This window comes from Thermobia domestica, chromosome 12 (genome assembly GCF_964235325.1).
Source record: "Thermobia domestica chromosome 12, izTheDome1.hap1.1, whole genome shotgun sequence".
Lineage (NCBI taxonomy): Eukaryota > Metazoa > Arthropoda > Insecta > Zygentoma > Lepismatidae > Thermobia > Thermobia domestica.
This window is the reverse complement of record NC_137465.1, coordinates 9,229,776-9,254,669: the sequence shown is the minus strand read 5'-3', so window position 1 is coordinate 9,254,669 and position 24,894 is coordinate 9,229,776. Positions and strand designations below refer to the sequence as shown.

At 35.6% G+C, this 24,894-nt stretch overlaps 1 protein-coding gene across 2 annotated transcripts in view; it reads right to left on the bottom strand.

Moving 5' to 3' along the window:
• The window catches only part of LOC145666320 (DNA-dependent protein kinase catalytic subunit-like), a 289,438-nt gene that overhangs the window by 112,432 nt on the left and 152,112 nt on the right, over positions 1-24,894 (bottom strand). For both annotated transcript variants that reach the window (XM_081733421.1, XM_081733422.1), the window contains 8 exons: positions 24,260-24,418; positions 20,822-20,995; positions 16,651-16,957; positions 14,718-14,889; positions 13,306-13,479; positions 10,025-10,272; positions 7,148-7,379; positions 3,903-4,062 (listed from right to left, as the gene is read on the bottom strand). In XM_081733421.1, coding sequence (XP_081589547.1) covers positions 3,903-4,062; positions 7,148-7,379; positions 10,025-10,272; positions 13,306-13,479; positions 14,718-14,889; positions 16,651-16,957; positions 20,822-20,995; positions 24,260-24,418 — 1,626 coding nt within the window. The remainder of the gene's footprint in view (positions 1-3,902; positions 4,063-7,147; positions 7,380-10,024; positions 10,273-13,305; positions 13,480-14,717; positions 14,890-16,650; positions 16,958-20,821; positions 20,996-24,259; positions 24,419-24,894) is intronic.

Sequence of the window (24,894 nt, the reverse complement as noted above, 5' to 3'; positions counted from 1 at the left end):
AGAAAAACCAAAAACAAGTGCGACGTGACTAGTTTCTCAGTTGCGGTTTGTTTTTGATGTGGCGAAATCACAAGAAGTGGTGTGCTGTGCAAATATGATTTTTAAAAATGGCGTAAATCGAAGTAACACATTAGTAACATTATCCTAGAATATTTCTTTATTAAAACAATTTTCACTTTAAGCAAAAGCACAAACAACTGTTAATCGTCCTTATTTATCTTTTTAGAATTATCATTACTGAAAAAAGTTAACTGATATCTATACAAAAATTCTCGCTGATATTTGGTATCGGTTGTGGATTAAAAGGCTACTGACCTCTAAACTTGCTCAGCGAATAAACAATTAGAACTACAAAAACACTTCCACATTTAGTTCTTTTTATTTCTGACGGACGAGAGCAGTTGCCCAATAACGCCTTTTAATCTATGATACCAAAACATGCAGTGCTGACAATCACCTGAGTTGTTGGGCTACCTCGAAGGGAACTGTCAGATGCAACGTATTAGAGTACGTAAGAATGGTACGATTAGAGTTGATTACTTACCGTGACCATTCAACTATCAAAACTAACACATACCGTACTCTTAGATTATCTGCATATGAGCGAAGCGAATATGCAATTAAAGATACTCAAATGACTTATGATGAAGTTAATCAGACTTCCCTTTATTAACTAGATGGAAAAAACAAAAAAATATTTAACGATCGAATCTGATTTTTTAAAATGATGAACTGACTTTTTTTTATCACACACTTACAAAATTGTGCTTGAGCAAATGATAGAGTACTGGACCAAAGGTACTACTCTTAGAACAAGCACCTTCTGCAAAATACTAGTAATAATAAAACTGATAAGTGACTTTGATAAAGAATACACAATATTAATATTTGTGTGACCTGTGAACCTTATTCGTTGCTTTTACCTTAGATTTAGTTCCTCTTGACTATGATTTTACTCATTGACTTTCTCTTTCTTTTATTATTATTATTATTATTATTATTATTATTATTATTATTATTATTATTTTTAATATGTACATATATCTTTTAGATGCGCTGCAGCTAAACAGCAAAAAAGATTATTTGGATATGACGTAAATTATAATCAGACGTTCGATCACTTCACTTATTCAATGAACAACTGAATGGCTATCTTTACTTTTTCTAAACACACACAACAACTGCACTGCGCCACAACACTACATGATTCCATAAAAAGATGATTTCTTATTTAATTCACTGATGATCAACCTGAGAATTCTACCAGGAGACGGAAACAACTTAAACACACTGCTAACTCTGTTGCTTTGATTTCAAATAACTGGATAAGTCACAGCTTTGGACATTAATAAACATCGACGATACAAAACATGGATGGCTCCAACTTGCTCGTACACTGGCAGGTGGAAAGAACTCACATATAAGCTCCATATAATTGCTTCGTAAACGTTCCCAGGGTTTGAACTACATTACTCAGTAATAACCGCTACGTTTATTAATATCACTTCACTGAACACATATAGCCTGAAGAATTGTTCTTTTAAAATTCTTATGACGAGCAGTTACTAAAACCCTATAATTCTCTACGTATACACATTAAGCAGCCCGCCAGACAAAGGAACACGGCACACGTGTCTTACGCGTTACGTGATTGGCTGAAAAGAGTACAAACGAGGAATCACAGCCAATGACAACAGTGCTCTCTCCCTGTATGCTGAGAAGCCAGCATCGTCGGAATGCATGCTGGGAAAAGGAAGAACATACTCCATCGTGCTGCGTAATTACCACTACATTTATAAATCCAAGCAACTGAAGAAGGAGAAGCATAGTTGCTAACTGTGGATAAAAGTTACTGTTAAATAAAATTAAAAGTATCAAAGTCGCAAAAATTTTCTTTCTGCTAGCAAGTCGATAGCATATTGAAACTTCGACCTGTAGCAGTTGCAAGCAATCGTGCCAAGGAATGTTGTAAAAAATTTCACGGTTGACTATTATATTATTATTATTATTATTAATACGTACCAGGACCACACTAAACGTTCTTGGTCCATATTTTAAAAAATAAATCATGTTGGAGTTATTACTGAAACATTTTCTCGTGAAATACGAACTACATTATAAGGCGTTTCTAGAAGACTTAGTCCGCAGAAAACTCCCCATTCTCTTTGTAAGTAAACTGCTACTTTTTTTTCTTTCCAAGAAAAGTAATTTACGCAACATTATATGGTTCTTAATGAAATATAAACAAAAATCGCCTCAACAGTTTTTGAGAAAATTGTCAAAAAACTAAAGAATAAATTATCCTTCTGGATTTTTCATGATAAATTTCTTATACTAGGCTGTTAATGAAATATTGATGTACATACAAACAAATTACAGACATTTTCCTGAAGTTTGCGTTTTTTTTTTTTTTTTTTTTTATTGTCTCACTCCCAAAAACTACCAATATTTTTGAGATACTAAGAAAATGCGGAAAAAAGAAAAGAATTTTATAAGAATCTTACGTTTAAAATTTGGTGCAGATCCGTTATCCGCTGTGGCGTCTAGAAGAGTGTACACGCATTGGAATGAAAGAACAGACAGACACATTCAAAAGTTACTTTTTTGGCATGTACGTAGAAGCCATGAAATTTTAAGTCAATTGAAATCTCGAATTCGATTTTTTTTTCCCAACATCACTCGAATGTAAGAATATATATATATATATATACAAATTACAGAATATCAAAACAAATATTCATAAACTATTGTAATATCCGGCACATGGTTCTATTTATAAACATCAACATCTGCTTTCATTTGTAATCAATACATGCGTTTTACTACAAGCTACTACACGAAGTAGACGGTAGGAATCATCGTCACTACTGATTATGTGATGGAAGAACATCTGTTCTACTGCTACCCAGAAAGAGGTATAAAATTCCGAGAATAACTACAACCGACATCAGTCGCAGCTGGTTACTCTTGGTTTCTTAGCCTGCCTGGAGCTCTGACAGTATCAACCTAACCCAAGTTTGTTAGCTTGGTGTGGAGCTATAAGGCTTCCTGCCCACTTAGCATGCTGTGGAACTCTAGAAGATTCCTAACCCCGTACCACCCAGCTTGCTATGGAGCTTCGTGGTGTTCCTTCCTGCCTAGCTTGCTATGGAGCTTTGCTGAGAATCCTACCCTACCTCACTCAGCTTGCCTGGAACTTTGTGGGGATCCTTCCCTTGGTTTCCCTGGCCTTGGGACACCTACTTACCCTAAACTACCTAGAGGATTTTGTATTTATCTTATTGAAACTGTAATATACTGTTTTAGATCAGAAAGCTTTATAATAAAACTGGCTGTGGAGGAGAAAAAAAAAGAAAAAGAAAAAAAAAAAAACGATTATAGTGTGTAATCGCTTTACCTTCTACCTCAGAAGATAATTTTATACTACTGTTAAAACTAAAATGTACACTGCTGGCCAAAGAATAGCTTATTTCTTTCTTCACTTTATAAACAATAAATCTTTGTAGTCGATTTTACAATAAATTACGAAGAACGTACAAGAGTACCTGTAGTTATACTTCTACTAATTAGTTTGAGCAGCTTAAAAGCTGCCATCTTCAATGGAGTAATTCCGAACGACTTCTTTAATTTTTATCTATTTTCGTTTAGTTTTTTTTTTCTTTCTTTTGACTTAAACACTATACCCATCCTTCAATATAGCTATAGCTACAATGGAGATAACATCTTTCAAGGTACGGAAATTAATAAGCAGATGTATAAATGTAGAAACTCTTGTTAGTACTCCACAATTTTTCACCACTTAAAAAAAGCGGTGGAACCTATCGGAAGGTTGAAAATTTGAATTAAAAATGTTCTCTAACAGGAAGATAATGAGAAAATGAGTAACAGCTATTATTACTAACTGTGCTAAGCGTAGCCAGGAGTCCTTCAATTCACTGGAATCAAATTCAGTTCTTGGTTTTTTCGATGATTGAGGCTCTGTATCTTCTTCATCTATCTGACTGATCAGTAACTTTTCCAGCAAAAGAATTCCCAGGCTTTCTTGTCCACTTGTTTTGGAAACTGTAAATCAAGTAGATCATATTTGAAAAAATTTAATTACATAATGAATGACATCCATACATATATTCATATAATGAATGAAGTACCAGAAAATAATGAAAACAATCACATAAAAAAAAGAAATCTGAGCTCTCTCGCTAAAATGCTTCATCAAATAGAAAGTGGATGAAATAGGAAAAAAATAAAAGTTAAAAAAAAAAAAAAAAAAAAAGGTGGAGCGTGCAGAAGAGCGCCCTATTGGAATCAACTGTTATGCTGCAGTCTGAAAGTAGGTAGTTTAATAGACGAAGATGAAACTAACGAAACTGATAGGTGAAGAGGAGAGCAAAAGATTAATGAATGAAGGGAAGAGGAAATATACGAAACATAGGAGAGAAGGGTTGAAACATGAAAATTAATGAAAAATAATAAGTAAATATTATTTTTTTAAATAAAAACATGGAAGACAATGCTGAACAATTGCTAATAAAACTCCAACTGACGAAAGCACACTATATATATATTTATATATAATTTTAATAGTATATATATGTGTTATAGTTTCGGTTATGTAACATAGCCTTCCTCGGACACATTATGAGAGAAATATCTAATTTTTTACAGTTTAAATACAATCTGAATGCAAAGCACGCAAACTTTCTCTTTACAAAATGTAAACTTTTAATTGGTTCTAAAAAGTAAATTTTTTGATTAGGTGTCATTTTCTCTTCTTATGCACCTATTTATAAGATTTTACACCTGTTATAAAACTTTTAAACGGTTAAGAACTAAACTCTTAATTAGGTGTTTGTCACTTACACTTTCTGTTCAGTATTATCCACCTGCTGTTATCCATTATTACCTTTGATTAACATTGTACACCTATCCTAGTAGCTCGTGTTAATCCTTTTAATTCTGTCTTTCTATTTTGTTTATCATCTTTTCCCATAATTCATGTATCACAAGTCCACTAGACCAATTCATCAACTTCTTCCTATATTTCTTAATCCACTTTCGTATCACACTCCTTTTCTCCCTTTTAATCTTTTTATTCCTTCCCAATCTATCTCATGAGAGAGATTGGGGTCATGTTGGTGTTTGTTTGAAGATTATATTGATATCGATTATAAGACAAGTTTCTGGCAATTCTTTGGTGGACGTTGTTAAAGTAATACGTTTACGACAGGGCAAAGAGTGGTTAATACAATACACAGTGCACCCTTTACAAATGCTGAGAGGAGAGATCAACAGTGATGGTCTGACCAGGTGTAAGGAGCTAGTAATGCACCACTTGCCGACAATTCCACTATACAAAGAGCATAAACCTTTCGTGATGCAGATGTGGTCTTAGGGTGCGAGGAACAGGGTCACGTGGCGACAACCAATATCTGGTATGCTTGGGAGTGTCATGGAGGACACACTTTTCGTCACCAGTGAGCAACCAATCAAAGATGGGGATGTTCAGATGCCGAGTGAACAAGGAAAAACAGGTTGTCACTTGTTGTTTCTTGTTGGCTGTCTAAAATGTGTGGGGTACCCACTTGCTTAACTTGTATGACTTTCATATCCCATGCAGATGCAGTGTGACTGTTTCAGCGGAAACATGGTACATTTCTGCAAGTTCATCACTTGTTAGACCACTGTCCTCGATGGCTGCTTTCAGGGCCTCGTCATCCAACATATGTTGTCGTCTACTGCGAGGTTCGTCTTAAAAGTTCACATCTCCCGAAAGGAATTTCTGAAACTAATGCCTGGCGGGGCGTTCCTTCACAGCATTCTTCCTAAATGCCTGGAATATGGGCGACTTAATGCAGTAACTGACTGGCGCACTTTAAAGTCGTACATCAAACACATGCGAAAAGCTGCTTCGATACCTCCATTTCTCTTCGATACTGGACGAGCTAAGCTGTGTGTAAGCAACGTGCCTGTATTACTGAAGGTAGATGGTCAGACTAACTCTCGATCGCTTGACAGGTACGTGCGTCATTTCGTTTCCTCTCTGTAAGCGCATGATTGATGAGATGTCAAAAACCTTTTTGGTAACCTTGTATATTGATTCTTTCAGGCATTCATCATATCTTCTGTGGGAAACACAAATTAACTTGCTTGCTCTTACATGAAGTATAGTAAACTTTTATGACTTTCGCCACATTTTGAAGTACATTACTGACTCTTCCCGACTCATTTTAATTTTTCTGACATTTTCTAACCTTTCCTGATCTTCACGGTCAGTGTGAACGCTGTTAAGGCAACTGTTGAGTTTGAGTTCGAGTTTTACGTCCCACGGATATATGGTAACTGTTGAAGAACGATGTATTGGAACAGATACGAATCCTCCGAATAGACAAGGCATTGGGTACGAAACATTTCATGCCGTGAGGGTGAACCTCATGACATGGAACCATTGCCTACTGTTGATTAGTTTGCTGTGTATGCCCCTCCCGAGAAGTTTATTATTCAGTTTGATGTTCCCTTCAGGAAGGTGATTGTATGGTTGGAGAAGGGGACAGGGAAATTCAGCTGGGTATTTATTGTTTTAAGAGTTACATGTATTGTTTCAGTGCTGGCTAACCAAGGGTCCGTTAGAAACGTGTCTACGAATCGAAGCCAGAGGAACACTGCAATCCAGCCTTGCCAATTTAGGTATATGCGAAAGTTCATGATATGAAAATCATGGTTATTTGTAACATCCCGGAACTCAATTCAAATGGGGTCTTTTCTTATTTACCCAAACAAAATGCGGTACTAATATACCAATAATAACTAGTTGAAAGAGGAACGGTTTGTTGGGTTTGCCTTTATTGGCCAGAAACGCTTGAATTGTTCGTGATTACAACAAACTGTGACTTTTCGGCGTTCGGGCGTGTATTAATAAATCTTGAAGGGCACTACGACCGAGGGTAAGAGGGGTATCGATGTATAATGAGGCTGCGTCTACGGAGGTTATAATAGTATTAGGAGACAGAAATTCGGTGCGGAGCGAATAATGGATAGGTAATTTACAATATCTTAAGTTTCAATAATAATTCTTGCACAAAACTTTATTTACTCTCGCAAAAAACAACATAAATTAATTAATAAAAAGAAATACAAAATATGAACTTACCTACACTCACATGTTCCGGATTTAAGTGAATATTGTCACTATTATCGATACCAACTTGTAAAATGGCTCCCATGACGGCTGGCGAACACTGCGATGTATTTTGCAAAATACCATTCAAGTGATTAGTAGCTTCTGAGGTAAAAATTTCTACTTCGCTTTCGTCATTACGTACCTCATTATAAATCCCATTGAAAAGAGAAACAAACACCTGGCGGGCAAGGAACGCATCAAACTGAAACAAATACAGATTTTATTTGTTAAAGATATGGTACATAATTTAAGATACAGGAAGAGGCAAAAACCGTTAAGGGCTTTTTTTTTTTTTTTTTTTTACAATGCATTTATTACCTTACTTTTCTGTTAGTTTGTTAGAGAAAACTCTTGCAACTTAATTTCAGACAAGACAATACTATGTAACTATAGCTCTCAAATTTTGTATAGATACAAGAACTTAATCACAATACAATACAAAAGCTCTTTCCTGTATACAGGGTGATTATAATTAAAGTCCCACGTTCAAAATGTTGTAAAAAATCATCAAAATGACTTCAAATTTGAACTGAATATGCTTGAAGGGGGATAAACGGTGTAGCATAAAAAAAAAAACAAAGTTCCAAAGTGTATTAATAGATGGCGCTATAAGCGGAATACTATGCAAATTAAGACACTTACGCGCACGACACATTACATTTGTTATAAAAATGCGGGGTACGTGGCGTTCTCCTTATATTGCATCTGAGCAGCTTGTCATGAGTCTCTCAATGAAGGATCGCCAATGTAGTACGACCCTGCTGTGATGGATGGGCTTTCCATTAACAGTGTCACAGTTGTTGAATGACTTGGAAGTGTTTTTTTTTTCGTTAAAAAATCAAAACAATCACGCATATTGAACAGTTCAGTTGGTTTAATGTGCAACTCATGCCAATGCCGTCGTATCTCGATTCCAAATGTCACTTGTAGCCAAATTCACTTTCGTTATGCCGCTCACAACAAAATCTATTGTTATACTTTGAAACATTTTTTATGCCATACTGTTTTTCCCTTTTTCAAGTGTATTCAGTTTAAATTTGAAGTCATTCTGACCAGTGGTTCTTTCTTTAAAGCATTTTGAAAGTGTGTCTTTAATTATAATCATCCTGTATATGACCAAGTTGTACTTGCCAAATACTTACGAATACCCATGGCACCAGGCGCGGTAGTGTTCGATGTGTTTCCCCTGGCTCCGAACGATGGCCCGGCACCGTAGTTTCCATTGCAGCAGGCTCCGTTGGAAAACTATGAGGGGATCTTTTCCATTTCTCTTTCACATCTTTCCAGAGTCCACTCACAGTTGTCACATGCTTCTTGCCCAAAGCCCTTCTAAGCACTTTAAATCCATTAGACTTGAGTCTGGAGACATCACAAGTATCTCATGAACGGTATCGTCTTGTATTTCAGTAGCCCCCTTCATTTCCTAATAGAATGCAAGGGACTATCTTGACGTGTGTGATGAATGGATGGATGCGGACCATATTGATTCGTTTGCATACATTTCACGTAGCTTCCACTCGTAGATCGACCTCAAGATTTTCTCTTGATAGTACTATGTGTTGAAATTGCAGTTCTTCACCATGTTAATTTTCAGTCTGCCTCGGTGGCTATAGCTGGCAAGCACAATGCCCTTACGCGAAAGCTTCTTTGCTCGGACTCACTTTGCGAAATGCTTCGTGCCTTTGTCTCTGATTGCTCTTTATTTGCCTAGTCGGAAAACCAACAATATCCCCTTTCTTTACCCTCCGGGCAGCCTTGTTTCCACAAGCTTATTTGAAAATCAGTTACAAAAATAACAAAAACGAATAAAGAGGACAAAAATATCAGCATGTAGAAATATTTTATAAAATTTTGATCTTAAATAACACATCACAGATTCCATTTTCTTCCTATAAATTCAATATTCCCGCCCTTGGCATGGCAGCCATAACAATTATATATTTCCTAGAATGTTCGAACTTCATTTTATGATTGACTTGATATAACAGTTGCTGGGAACACAATGGCTCTTGTAGAGCGCTTGCCTTTGGTGCACGGGGTCACTGGTTCGATCCCCGTGCGCAACATCATGTCTTTTTTTCTCAGGGCACTCCCATTTCCTCCTACATTCTCATTCTCCCATCATCGTTTATTTGCCTCAATCATCGTCCCCCTTAGTTTAACGGGTTTAATCGTGGGACGTTAAACTGAAAGACCATTTCATTTTCATTTTTTATATAGCAGTTAATAAGTTGCAGTTTGCAGTTCTGAAGATGGATATAGTATACATGAAGCTGCATTAGTTCCCGAAGGAGCAGGTCGCTCATACTTTTAGGGATTATTCATTGAGTATGTACGAACTTATAAAGGGGGTAACAAAGCGACTTTCATTTACTTATCGACTGATACGAAAATAAAAAAGAACGTATCTGTACTTTATATCTGCATGTGTAGTGCCCTTGTACTTTATGACTATGTGTGTACGTGGGAATTTAACGCATATCGCATGTCTTGTGCACATGGATACTTCTTACTATTGCAATACGTAGAAAATGTACGGTATTTCATGTAGAAGTGGTAATAGAACACACAAGAAACGCAGATCAGGGGGTTCTCATGTACACTATTACCCTGAAGATTATATCTGTAGTGAATTTTACCGAATAAAACTGACTGTAAAAGTGATAGGAGGTAAATATTACAAGTCGCATATGAAGAAAGATTTTTCGAGAACATGCTTAAATATTTATTACTATATCTCTCCTTTACTTTTAACAATATTTTTCGAATAACAACACAAATTGCTAAATCCTGCGGCACGTCTACTATGAAAGATTTTAAATTAAAACTAATAAAATGTTTACCTACCTGTACAAGTTTCTTGAGAGGGTTGATGATAGCAGAAAATGGAATTTCGATGTCTGGGAAATCTCCTATGCGATATTCTCTACACATGTTCACCTGCTTCTCTCGTTTGACTTTTCTCTCCAATTCGAGTAATCTGCGCTGGGCTTTTCGTCGCATTTCTCGGGACATGAAGAAGACGGCTCTCTGTTCTCGATTACTTAGACGCTTCTCTCGCCAAAGATTTCGTGGAAGTTGTTGGGATGTACTTCCTGTAGAGATTGCATATTTTACTACTGGGTTAATTTGTTACAACGCCAAAAATTACACATACAATAGCGAAATAATAATAATAATGATGACCATGATGATAATAGGTTGTGGACGAAGAGAAAGACTGAAACTAAGCAGTACTTGGGGAGAAAAGGCTTATGTGAAAATTAATCATCATCATTAATACTAGTAATACTAGTAGTAACTGTTCTGCTTTTGCATCCCGTATAGGTTGACCAGACGTACTGATTTTCGCAGTACAGTACTGTTTTTCAAAGAGCTGTCCTGTGTGTTGCGAAGACACCTAGAAAATCGAAAAAAAGTCCTCCTTTTTTTAAATGTCCTGAGTTAACTTATTTTCAGTATTTTAATGTTTCATTCTTTATTCACAACATTTTGAATCATAGGCATTCTTTTCCTGAATGATGAACCGGTGTGTTTTTTAACATTCCTCAAAAGATTAGGGAAAGAAAATAATCAACCAACCACTGTTTTGCAATACATTGTTTTTACACAGAAGGGCTTGTTGAGATACCAGTAAGGTATGAAAGGTTTCTTTTTCAACTTACGACAGTGATGGTAATCAACTTAAGTAGAAATTCCCTCGTGCTGGTCTAAATTTTCCCTCATTCCTTAAAATAATCCCACGCTCCGAAAATCGATTAAAAAAAAAAAAAAAAAAGTGTTTAGCCATACACCAAGTTTCACTGTACGTTCATAAAAGTAAACTATTTTGTCATTCATGAAATCATTTCAAGTTATGTTGAATTATTTCAATACTTTTGTTCAGTACTTATCTTGTTAACAAAAATGAATGATTAACTTAAGGTTAACGTTAAATCAAATAAGAACATGCGTATTGCCGACGCAGTAAACTATTATATACTATTATATTTGTGCCCTACTTTTCGCTTATCAAAATCTGGTCACCCTAATTCCATAGAATTTTCCTTCATACGCACTTCTGAACACACACGATGTCTACTGAGTTTCATTTTCAAAATTCCAGTCTATTTCCAATATATTCAGTATAACTATCAGCAAAACTCCTGTACCTAATACATTGATTTTTTAAAAGTTCTTTAGGAATAATCACACTCTTGATGATTTCGGGTTTGTAATTGTTTTACAATCAAAAGGATATTTAAAATTTAGTTAATTTTGATTTTTTTTTTTTTGAAATAATGATTTTTTAACATTTTTTAAAGGGCCTCCCAACTCCCCTCACAGCCCTCTACTCCACCCACTGCTTTAAATGTCTAATTACAAAATGTATACAACTTTTGTTTTGAAAAAAATTACAACCTCAATGGATACAAAACTGTTTCTAAGACTATTGTTGACAAAGTACCAGTTTCATAATTTTTCGAGTATGTGGAACAAAATTCCAATATATTTCCAGTATCAAAATTAAATTCCAGTATAATTCAAGTATTTCCAGTATCAGTACACACCTTATCATATCTATGTAGTTCTCCTGCCAACAGCATTTTACCTAATGAGTTCGCATTGAGACCCGTGCAATAGCTTTTATATTACGTAATACTTTTATTCATTGTTATCGGGGATTTTAGTGCAACGCGATAAATATACAATGAAAAATCTTATATAATGGAGTTGTCCATCTGATGAAAATAGTAATCTTGTTCATTTCTTAGCTACCGTTTGTTTTAAAACATTTAAAAAGAAACACACCACACAAGCATTTTATTTAAAGGCAAATAAAACAACGTCACTTATAGAAATCGTAGCAATACGAGGAGCGTCCAAGAAGTTATCTACCTAGACAGTAAAGAATGCAGATAGGATCACCTGATCATCACTATTTTTCGATGTGGTCCTCATGGAGTTCTATGCACCGTCACCACTTTGTGGACAGCGACAAAATTCTAGCGAAAGAATAAGTCTATGTCATGGCCAAACCATTGGGAAACAGCCTGTTGGACCTCGTTGTCCGACGAAAAATGGTGTCCCCGCAAGTGTTTCTTGAGGTATCGGGAGAGGAAACATTCACTAGGGGCCATGTCCGGACTGTAAAGAGGATGATTCAACACTTGGAAACCACAGTCAGTAATGGCAGCCTGAACCTTCTGAAAAACATTCGCTATGCGGCGTAACACAAGCACTCTACTCACGGCTACTGCGCTGCTCGACTGACCTCGAAATGCGCACAGTGGCCTTGGCGTGCGTATAAGGCGTCAATAATGCTCAGCCCCTCCCTTCCTGTCTACGTAGATTACTTATTGGACGCTCCTCGTAATAGGACAAGGAGTGTCTGCACTGGTCTTCCCCGGTGAAGTTATTTCTGGGTGTTTTTCTCTCCTATTCCTACTTTTATTTCCGATGAACCAGGGTTCAATTGAAAGCAGAGAGCTTGATAGTGCAATAATTACTCGAGAATTAGAATTTAAAGCGATATGATTGGTAATATTCCTGAGCATATTAACATATTGTACTAAATATAACAGGTAACCTAAACAGAAAAAAACATACAATATTTGTCCCATGCTAGGAGAACTAATTTTGTAGTCTATTATCTCGGATAAAAGTATTAATAAACTCTTGGTATATGAATTAATATCTGCTCTGACACCAAAATATGTACCACATATGCATGAAATTGCTTTGATTTAGCTATATTTTTATAAAATCGAACAAGAATTTTAGGAATGATCCAAAAAAATGCATCAAAAGATTGTGATCTTGGCCAATAATTAGTTTTTGAATCACGGTCAACAAAATTTTTGAACGGTTCCTAAATCGAGTTTTTTTTTTTTTTTTTTTTTTTTTTTTAAACGGAATAAGCAAATCACTCAGTTAACTGATACTTTGGATTTGGCTACACTATATACAGTTCTCCAGATATATTTCGTTTTTGACTGAAATATATTGGATCTTTTGATCTAATAAAAAGTCTTTCTTGAATATACTTTTTCAACTAAAAAATACCTCATCGCATACTCTAAAAGCGATTACTACCAATAAATGTATTAGCATTCTAATACAAGAAAAATATTAAAGATTATTCTCACCTTCAGTACCCGAGACATAAGACTCACTAGTGCTTTGTTTATAATACTGAGGTCTGTATGAACCTAGGTAGCTGGCACTTTGAGTTGAAATAAGGAGTCTGGATCTCTCTATCGGTAAGGTTGGTTCTCTAACTGTCATACTCAAAATACCAGATTTCCCTGGGACGTCTTGTTCTGCAATATAAAAGCCACAAAGATGAATTAATAAAAGTAGAGCAAAATTATGAATGAAAACCCATATACTGAGCGACGAATTCTATGAATACTATGAGGTATATCTTCAGAAAGTGTCCACTGCGCTTACATGTTTTATGAAGAAATATTCACAAGAAAGAAAAAACTGGAGGGATGAAAACTCGCATATAGATTCTGATACGAATTTCTCTGGAAAACTCCACTGTAAGTACAGTTGCAATGCTGTGAACAGACTTTGGGGGAGATGGCTAAAATGCAGCTCAAATGTAAAACAGACTATGTAGATTCTATATTCCAAAAGGAAATTGGCCTAATATGGATAAAACATATATATAAAACGAAATTCAATGGAAAATCAATAAAAAAAATGAAATCGTCCACATATCTTAAGAACTATAATAAGGAGATAGCTAAATGAAAGCTTATTGCAAAGACATAATGAATAGCTTTAAAACGATGTATAGCATGTAAAATACATGTGGATACAACATTGTCAAAAGTCAAGTTGTTTGAGTAAAATCAATAATAATGATAAAATATATGCATCTTTTGCGAATTACCCACGCGGAGGTTACGTGCTTGAAATATCTCACATGTGGATTTGGAATCTCCAGACTCGATTTAGCACGCAACATGACTTTTGACCTGATCACGTGACACAGCCTGGTCCTTAAGGCAAATCAGATAGGCCATTTGGTTTTTGAAGTTTTTAGTTTTGGCAAACATTTGATTCGCGCGCAACTGATTGTTTCCATTGTGAAATATGATGAGGAAATGTTCCATCTAAAAACAACGAGCACGAACGGAATGTTGAAAAGTTATGCATGAAGACATGCAAATCTCAGATTTATTACTACATCATCTCAGTAATTATGTTGCTGCAGTACATATATAATTAACCAGTAAACTATCAGAAAAACGTGTATTACTTTTACAGTAATACATTTTAGTAATGTATCAATTACATCTGCGAATAGGAGTCAATCTTGTTAACTGTTTGAGAGGGTTTTATAGAATACTGACAAAAGAGAGATGCTTCGATAATTATTACAATCAATTCTATCGGTTTCTTGTGAATTGAAACAATAATTGATTCTTTCAGATTTTTATTTATTTATTTATTAGTTTGAAAGTGACATGGGCATTTCAAGATAAACCTTGTGTAAGAAAGTAATACTCCAACAAAAAGCTTGGAATTATGTTCAAAAGTTACTTACCTCCGCCTGCGGTAGGTTGGAAATCAAGGGTTCTTTGTGTGGCTCTAAGCCGAAACGTGGACAATTCTTCTTTCATATGCGAACCTTCAAGTATATCACTCATCGGAGTCTCTGCAAACAAGGGCGCCATCGACGCATGCTGGGCACGCCACGATATTAAAAGATGATACGGCTGAAGAGAAATAAAATTAATACCTTTGAGTTGGAACACAAGAAATATAACTTCAAATATGCTAATTACAATCAATTTTTGTCAAAGTTCTTATAGAGATGTGCTTTAGTACTGATTACATTTCATGTACGAGGTCTCTTCAGAAAAATAAAACTGTCCTTAATAGTTTGCTTGCGTAGTGGGATTATTCTCAAGCATTTTAATGATTATTGCATCAACTTGTCTAGTGTCATTATGCGACTGCGACGTTGGACTGAAGTTGTGTTCTGCACTTTGGCGATTTTGTGTAATACTCCTGTTTTCCTTTACAAGCTGTTCCGCTAACGCAATGTTTTCGTCGATCACTACATGGTGAGGCTGTTCTGGTCGAGAAGCATGCTCCACAGATATTATGCCACTTTTACACTTCCTATCCACTTGGATACTTGCTGTTGAGACAAACACGAATCACCATACTTTGTTGACGTCTTGCGATGAATTTCAATTGGTTTCACACTTTCACTGCTCAAAAATCGGATCACCGAACGCTGTTCTAACGCGGTGCATGTGGACAGTGGGGCGGCCATCTTGATACTTACGCTGCCGCGTTCGTCGTTCTTTCAGCAACACTCTGTCACCTATCGGTCATTAAGTGTAACTCAAGGCATATTACTGCCACGTATCCAAGAATCGTCCAACCTTACGACATTTGATTGTATTTTTAAGGTTTTTATTTGATCCGCTCTCGTATTTTGTAGTGAATACTGTTTGCATAAGATTGGCTTCAAAGTACCAATTCGTACATGAGAAATGGTGCAACTTTAGTTCTTGGGCAATGGAAATGTGAACTTGTAAGAAGGTTGACTCATTCTTTTAACATAATTTTAGGCAAATTATATTAAACAAGTACATACAATTTTATAGATTTGAACTATCCTTTTAGTGCGATGACTCTAGTAATCTGTCAAATGTAAATTTTAGATAACTGCTTTTATGGTGATGTGAATTCTTGACGAGCAATCTCACCTACAAACTCAAAAGGTAGTATTTTGCTCCTCCAAATTTTCACAGATTGTTCAAAAAACTATATAGAATAATGCCAATATATGAATGTAAATACTTAATTTATATATTCCCTATTCCCACCAAAATACTGTTACTTACATCAAGCTTGAAAATGCTGACAGCTGTCATCGAAAATTCGACGTTTCATATAATTTTTGAACGATCTATAGAAATCTGGAGAACTAAAAGTGAGTACGTTTGAGTTTATTGACTACTCTTATTTTAGTTTTTTGTTTGTCTATTGATTGTTTTAACAAGATGACAAAGAATTCGTTTTTCTTTCTTGACATTCATTTTTATTAAGTGTGATATTAGTTCCCTCTTTTTTTTTTTTTTTTTTTTTTTGATGATGTTGTATATGTTCCATATCCTGATATTGGAAGCACGGTGGCTCAGTGGTAGAGCGCTTAGCTATAGTGCGTGGGGTCCCTGGTTCAATCCCCGACCAAGTACGTCTGTGGTGGACAACATCGTGTCCATGGGTTTTCTCGGGGTACTCCCGTTTTCTCCCATATTATCATTCCACCAATTATTCCATCATCATTCACTTGCCTTAATCATCCATTTCTCTTAGCCTAACAGGCATAATCGTACGACGTTAAACTGAAAGATTTCATTTTTATATCCTGATACCATACACACTGCTATATTTTTTGCTTGAAACTATTTGTGGAATTGAAATGAAACTTATTATTATTATTGTCTAATGTTACTTACAACAAATTTGCAATCAGATAATGGATGATCAAACATTTTCCTTTTGAAGTCCGGAGTCCCACTTGTGGCCTCTAACAGAAGAAACGTGACATAGCTAAGGTAGCTATTTTCAGTATAAGGATGATACAAATCCGAAAGCATAGTCAACAGTTTCTGTGGAGTGTTCTTTGGCAGGCAATTTTCACTGGAGAAGAATTCCAAGATACTACGCTGAACTTCTTCATTGCCATCTGCAAAACCTTGGAACAAGGCCTTTCTCGTTTCGTCTTTTATATATTTTACTGATTTATCCTTATCATCACGTTCACTGAAAAGTAAATAAAAATTAAGAATACTATGTTTAATTACTGCCAGACATTATTGGATGCATATTAAAATAGGTTAAAAAACTTCTTACCTACAATACACACAAAGATTAATTTCCCAAACAGCTTCAAGACATACTTGCCCCTTCTTCATGAAATGAAATCTTTAAGTTTTACGTCCCACAGTTATGCCGGTTTGGCTAAAGGAGACGGTGATTATGAGAGATGAGTGAAATGGTGGAATGAAGAAAGTGGGAGGAAACGGGAGAACCCCGAGAAAACCCACGAGCACGGTGTTTGTCCACCACAAAGTTCACACGGCGCGAGCTGGGATCGAACCAGGGACCCCCAAGCACCGGAGGTGAACACTCTACCATTGAGCCACCGCACCCCTTGCATCTTCTTCAGTGTGACTGACTAAGTTTCGCTGCCAGAAAGTGATTTCATATTATAAAGATCTGTCACTGTCTGATAAAGCCTGGAAAATTAAAAGCAGAGTAACTCATTTATGATTAATCAATGTGATCTGCTTCACCTTTCTTATTCTGTAGTGGAGAATTTGTTGACATGCACTGCATTACTTGAACACAGTTTACTTTGACAAGAATTTTTCACAAATTGAAACATACATAATAAATATCAAAATTCTGGCGGTTAGATGGTAGTCTTGTTCTGATTTCTGTGGGTTAGGTTAGGTTAGATTGTCTTCGAAAGTCTTCCAGTTCAACGAATTAGTTTTACAGAGCACACAAATTAATCACACATAAATGATTTTACTTTTAACTTTTTAGTATTTGTCACAATGACAAATTTTTATAATATGAATATCTTTATCGTCAATTTCCACCCCTGAATGTGACAAAAATGCAGGAAAAAAGAGCCAACCTAAACGGAATTCGCAAGGATCTATAGGGTGGTCCGGAAGTGGGCGTACCCACTTTAGTTTTAACAGTATAGTGTTAGTTACGGTAGAATGTCTGTACACAGTTACCTTGATGACACCAGACAATGCTCTCTGGGGTTTCATAAAGCAACAAGTAAGAAACACTCGATATCAAACAACGCAGGAATTACGAGCAGCTGTGGAACACGCCTTCCTCTCGTGACTTCGGTGTATCTCCGCAAAACATCTGCGAGAACTTAGAGCAAATTCAGCTGTGTTACGGCATGGATGGTGATCATACCGATGTTTATGACTCTAAGACTTCAAGGTAACTGTGTACAGACATTCTACCATAGCTAACTCTATACTGTTGAAACTAAAAGGGGAGTACGCCTACTTCCGAACCACCCTGTAGAGTCATTTCTTCGGACTTTTAGTCTCTGGAAGGCAGTCCCACATTTTGATCTAAACTGTACCATTTTAGCGCAAACTTTGTGCATGTTCAAATGGTCGTGTAGAATTGCGCGGACAGGTTCTGTATCGATGCACACCATGTATGCTATCATTTGAACGCTAATCCTGTAAGCTTTCCGGACAATGTCAGCCACTTTTGTCACATTTTCCTCTGCTATTTCTGTGACATGATAACCAAGTCTTTCATCATCAACGTTCTCGCATCCCTCGTTGAAGTGTTTGTGCCACTCAAACACTCGCGTACGTGACATCACCATACACATCTGGAAACAAATTTCACACATTCACTCGATGATATTTTTTTAAAATTTAACAAGGAATTTCACGTTAAAGTGCTGCTCAATTTTCATATTGCCATTCTTCCGGCAACACGATTGCACACCTCTTTCTTCAATTGCTGCTTACGTACTACAGCCGATTGAGAGCGTCAACTCATGTATATCATTCTTTTCTCGAAGATTCAAGGTTGCTCTGCGCGCATGTGCTCCTCACTCCTCCACGTATACTACTGACAGGGTTGACAGTCCCATCATTTTTTTTAGGCAAATCTCGTATTCTCCTAATTCCCAGTATATATCAAAAACCTAACATCTCGAGTTTTCTTGTTAGTTATACCGCAAACCCTAGAACCTCATAAAATTTTAAAATCCTGTAGCTGCTGGAAGTACCTAAACATTATGAGGTGTGGACTAGTGATGGTCAAATTCCCGGGAAAATATTTTTCGGGAATATTCCCGGGAAGATTTCCAAAAATGGGAATTTTCCGGGAATTTATGTACAATCACAAAAAAAATGCATTCTATTACTGTATTATGATTTCAAAGTTAAATTGGTTGTTTATCACAGTATATTATTATTGTTGTCTCCAGAGGATTCTTTAAAATTTATATTCTGAACGGTATTATGTTATTTTATTAATATTTTATTATATTTACAGAATACTCATAAATGCATATTTACTTACAATATGCTCTATGCAAGTAAATATGTGGAAAAAATGGTATGGTAAGTCCACATACTTTTACACCCTAAATAATTTAAATTTATATGTAAGTGGATTTTCTAAACTTGACTCTACTACTGATATTATAAACATATTAAATTTTTAAATGTTATAAACAAATTAGGTTGGGTAACTGCCAGAAGACACATGTCTCACCATTTTATCAACATTTGCGAATACATATTTATATTTACAATACTTGGAAGATACTGACTTATCTTTATAATTTTGCACGTAACATAGCCACACACGACCTTTCTTCCTATCTAGTTCTCGAAATTTCATTTGTTAATTCACACGTAAGAGAAGTGTGAGCACCTCTTCAGAAATTCGAGTCAGAGACGGGAGACAGACCAACGTTTATTACTAACGTGGTTCGGCGTGTATTAATAGTACTTCACCTCTATTTCTACATAACTTCTACATTACTTTACAAACTGGTTCCTTTTCATCATTTGTAAATTAGTACTTTGCTACTTTTTAGTGCAAATGAAAATTGAACTTTAAAAAATCATATTATTATTATTTATATAAAGTAAAGTCAACGAATTTTAATTTTTTTTAAACCTCGAAATTATTTAAAACCTAGAAGTGAATCATAATAAATGAAAATAAAGTAATTAGTCATATGGTTTTTATAATTTGGAAGACAAAATAAATAAATGGAAATAAATTCCTTCCCGGGAATTTATATGCCAGGGGAAAAACCCGGGAATATTCCCATTTTTTATTTTCCTTTCCACCGGGAATATTCCCACTGCCCATCACTAGTGTGGACATAGTCCCATTTAAAATACATGAGGTCGACACAGAATCCCCCAAGACAGAACATTTTTTATTTTGATGATTTTCTATTCCAATTAGAGAGTACCTAAACTTTTAGTTTTTTTATTTAAAAAAATAAATAACATAGAGAATTTTTTTCCACCTTAAAACACCTAGAAACTAAAAATATTCTCTTTTGGCGATTTTTCTCTGGGTTAGTCCCGGGAGCCTACAAACATGCCAAATTTTATCATTGTCGTTTGTAGTACTACCAGAAGTGTCTAATAATTGATAAGTGTAAGTGTTCCATTTAAATAACATGAAGATTTTTCAGTTCTCCATAAAACCTCACTAAAGTTGGAAATTTTTATTTTTGACGATTTATTTAGATAACGCTATGAAAAACATACAAGCATCCGAATTTCAGTTTTATTCCAATTCCAATTAACTGAAACAGACCTTTTGGAAAAAAAAAAAAATAAATAACGTTGAGAATTTCTTCAACCTTTCCCTAATTTTACCTCCTGAAAAAGTAAAAGATATACTTTTAACAATTTTCCTGATAATTTCTCTCCTAAAAGTTATAAGCATGCTAAATTTCAACTTTCCACGTCAACCGGAAGTACCCGTGATTTTATGTCAGTTCATGTAGCTTTATGTATTATATAGATATTTTCTCCTGTACCCATGCACCGAACACCTTGAGACGGTTGTACTTCATTAAACACTTAATCTACGAACCTGTAATGTGCGTACACCCACTTCAGCATCTCATACACTTTGGCTCTGCAGGATACATCTTCATGTACAGTTAACTTCGACACCTGCTTCAAAGGTGCAAGTAATTGGTGCGCTGTTAACTTGCGAGCCAGCTTACTAACAACTTCCAGAGAGACCTCTTGGATGGAAGGATTACTAAAATAAAATAAAAAGTGAACAGACGATCACATTTATTACACATTCTGTAACGTATTTAAAGAACTTCATGCATATCCACACTCAATGGAAAATCGAAATGTTTATCACCAATGTTTATATGGGATTTACTTACACAGATTCACGTTGAGTATTAAATGATGTATAGTAATAATGTAAATTGGAGTTATATTAACACGTTTTACGACTTAAAAATACATGTCACTGCAATACTACTATTAATACTCTTTATGATTGATTTAGATCATTGATTGCCAAACCGTCCTCGTTGAAAGATTTTCGGTAGATCGCGTTAACGCTCTAGTTGGCTAACCTTGATTCCTCCGTAAACAATTTATTATTATTATTATTAAAGCTGGTAATTCTTTTAGTTGGTAGCTCACAGTAGGATTTGAAAACGGTACGCACTCAAAAGCTTCATAACTCTGGCGACCGCTGATTTAGATCAAATATCTTGTTCCTATCGAAAATTATCTACCTAATGTTACGTCCAACATAAATCACAATAAGAGTAAGCACTCCATCAATTTTTGGGATTTCCTTAGATTACCACTATTACTTATTTATTTTAGATCATATGTTACGAAAAGAAAGCATATTTGATATTTGCTCAGCACTTCCTCCTCTTGCCGTTCTTAATATCCTCTCAATATAGGTCTGTCCCGGAAGTTATAACACAGGGTGTCTACTAAAATTTCAAAATAAAATTTCGTGACATTTTCCTTCCCAAACAATAACATTTTGTAACTTTTTCAAGATTGAATTTGGGTGCGAATTGGGCCGAATTTTCATACATGCGATGGAAGAGTGTTTTGCTTCCGAATTTGGTAGCGTCTAAAAGCCGACCATAGACATTTTTAATGATGAATTTTGACGTTTTATAGAACAAAATTTTCCAGTCTATACTTATATTTGTACAGATTAAAAAAAAAAAAAAAAAAAAAAAAAAGTGACCGAAAAGATAAATTTTTTGACTTTCATGACCGTTTTCTGATTTCATAACTTTTTCATGACTTTCGTGACCGATAGACACCCTGTAACATTAGCTCGATACTTTTGAGGCAGGCCTCGAATACTTTGAATTATCTTAGTTTCCAGAATGGAAGTTGATGGCTGGGACATATAGAATGAAGAAATGTTGCCTATATGGAAAAGAGAATTGAAACACCAGGAAGAATTAAGACGGAAAGATCCGGTGCCGTGCCGTGGAGGCGTGGAGCGGGGCAACGGCCTCGGACGCCGAAGTAGGGGGGTGGTGGTGCAAAATTCGGGAGGAAAAAAAGAAAAAGACGAAAAATTACTTGGAATATTACTAGTATGTACTTAAATCTTCTTCAAGCTTTAGGAAGTGGTCCTATAATGTTACTCATGTTAGGAAAAAGCATGTGCACATACATAAAATTGAAGGAAATAAGTAATAAAAAGCACTCAAATCAAGGGAAAGCAGGGTTTATTTTTGAAAATTTTCTAACGCTTCGCGCCACGCGCCTGCTCTGTCGACCTCACTCATATGTACGGGGGTGCCGTCGCATACTCTCGCCCCGGGCGCTGATTTTCCATGGCACGGCACTGCGAAGACCCAAGATGAGATGGAAGGACTAGATACAAGATAGTTTGAAGGAGAGGAAACGGGGAATAAAGGACGCCCAAGATAGAAAGAAGTGTAGGAAAAGAATTAAAGTTGGAAATGCCGATCCTATATAAATACGGAAAACGGCGGGGACATAGAAGAAGATAAAGTACAAGAAACAAATAAGTAATTATTAATATTTGAATGATTTAGAGGTTTCATGGGCACAGACGTGCATACTGTTACGATAGAGGCCAATGATTAAAGCAATAACAATTAAAAAAAAAAAAAAAAAAAAAAAAAAAAAAAAAAAAAAAAAAAAAAAACTCTGCCGACTTTAAGCTCCAGTTCACATGGACTGACAGAGCATTCTGTTTGCAATGCAATGCAGAGAAAATGCTGACAATCAGTTCAGAAAAATTTACGTCTAGTTGTCCAGTCAATAAAAACTTCGTCACTGTGCTGTAGTAGCATACTTAGGGCTGCAAGTGCTAGAGAAATGAAAGGAAAATAGATAGCATTGGGTATAAAAAAAAGTTTAATGATATAAACCAAAAAAAATACTCCCGATTTTACAGATACATTTTTAACCTCTCTAATTCTCTTACGATGCGACCTTTAATCAAATTGACACAATAAAATTACAGCTGAAAGCAAGTCTAACTATGTTTCAAAATTCATTGAAAATGGTTTAGCCATTTTTCTGTGATGCATTCTCAGACAGTAGACAATATCGATTTGAATATGACGTAACAGTGTAGAAAATTTCCCGCTTCATATTAAAACGAAAATTTTTAAAAAACGCTGTGACATGTGATTATTTTTGATGAGGAGTTCTATCTTCGATTATATATCGAGTTCCATCTTCCTAACTTCACTAACTCGTGAGATACTGTAGTTTTGTCCTAAATTCTCCTACGCTCTCTCCTTAGGATACAGATTTTAATCACGATAAAAATTCACTTCGAAGTAGGTGACAACGACTTTTAAAACTTCGCTTCAGACAGTTCAGCCGTTTTCTGTGATTCTGTATTCCCCAAACACAAGACCTTTTTTCCACTTCCATACTGAATAGTTCTGTGCAGTGAGTTATGTAAGAAGGGTTTTAGGGTTTATATATATATATATATATATATATATATATATATATATATATATATATAAAAGCATCAAAATATTGCGATCTTGGCCAAGAATTAGTTTTTGGATCAGGGGCACAACATTTTTGAACGGCCCCTAAATTAAGTTTCCGTAATATTTAGGGAATAAGCACATCATACTGAGTTAAGTGATAGTTTGGGTTTGGATACACTGCATGTAGTTCCCCATATATTAGGCGCACAAGAACATTTTTGATTGAAATATATTGGATCTTTTGATACATTTTTGGATCAGGGCCCATAAAATTTTTGAATGGCCCCTACATCAATTTTTCGTATGTTTTACGGAGTAAGTACATCACACTGAGTTAAGTGATAGTTTGCTACACTATATGTAGTTCTCCAGATATAAGGCGTACAAGAAAATTTTTGCCTGAAATATATAGGATCTTTTGATCCAATAAAGACGAATACGTTAAAACAACACAATAATTAACAAACCAAAAAGTTTCTTTCATTAAGCAGCACAGCTTATTACAACAGAACCAAATAATAAAAAAACAGTCAACATACCTAAGAGCTAGAAAATTGAGAAGCCCTTTATCCAACAGCTCTCTGTAGAGTTCTTCATAATCTTCAGATCTTTCCATTTTATGTAGAATTATTTTTAAACTAGCCTCCTTCATATCTCCAGGTAATTTTGGAAGAGCGAAAAAAATTGAACTCAGGAAGCTGTAAGAAGATTGGAGTTTAGGAAAACGGAAAAAGAGCGGAGATAGACCATAACATTACTATTTCAGATTCTGTAATACTCTTCTAGCAATGCCCTATACAGTAGACTTCAGAGTATCCGGCTTAATGTGTCAGAAGGGCGAACCGCATAACAAAGAAGGCCAAAGTTCTATGAACTTATTTCTTTATGAACATTAAGCATATCCCAAGAACAAATTACGAATACAGTACTGTACGTACTGTACAGTTATAATCAGGAACAGCGGAAGCGCACTGTATTGAGGTTCGTTACACACTGACGAAACAATGAACAAGGAGCAGAACGCTGCTCTTTTTCTGTCACAACTTGTATTTTGCACACGACACGTAGGAGGATCGTAGCAGACGCCGCTTCCAATGCCTTGACAATGTTGCTAATACAACGTCTTGCCTTCCTCATTTAATTACGACAGAAGAAAACTAGGCTGGATAGTCGC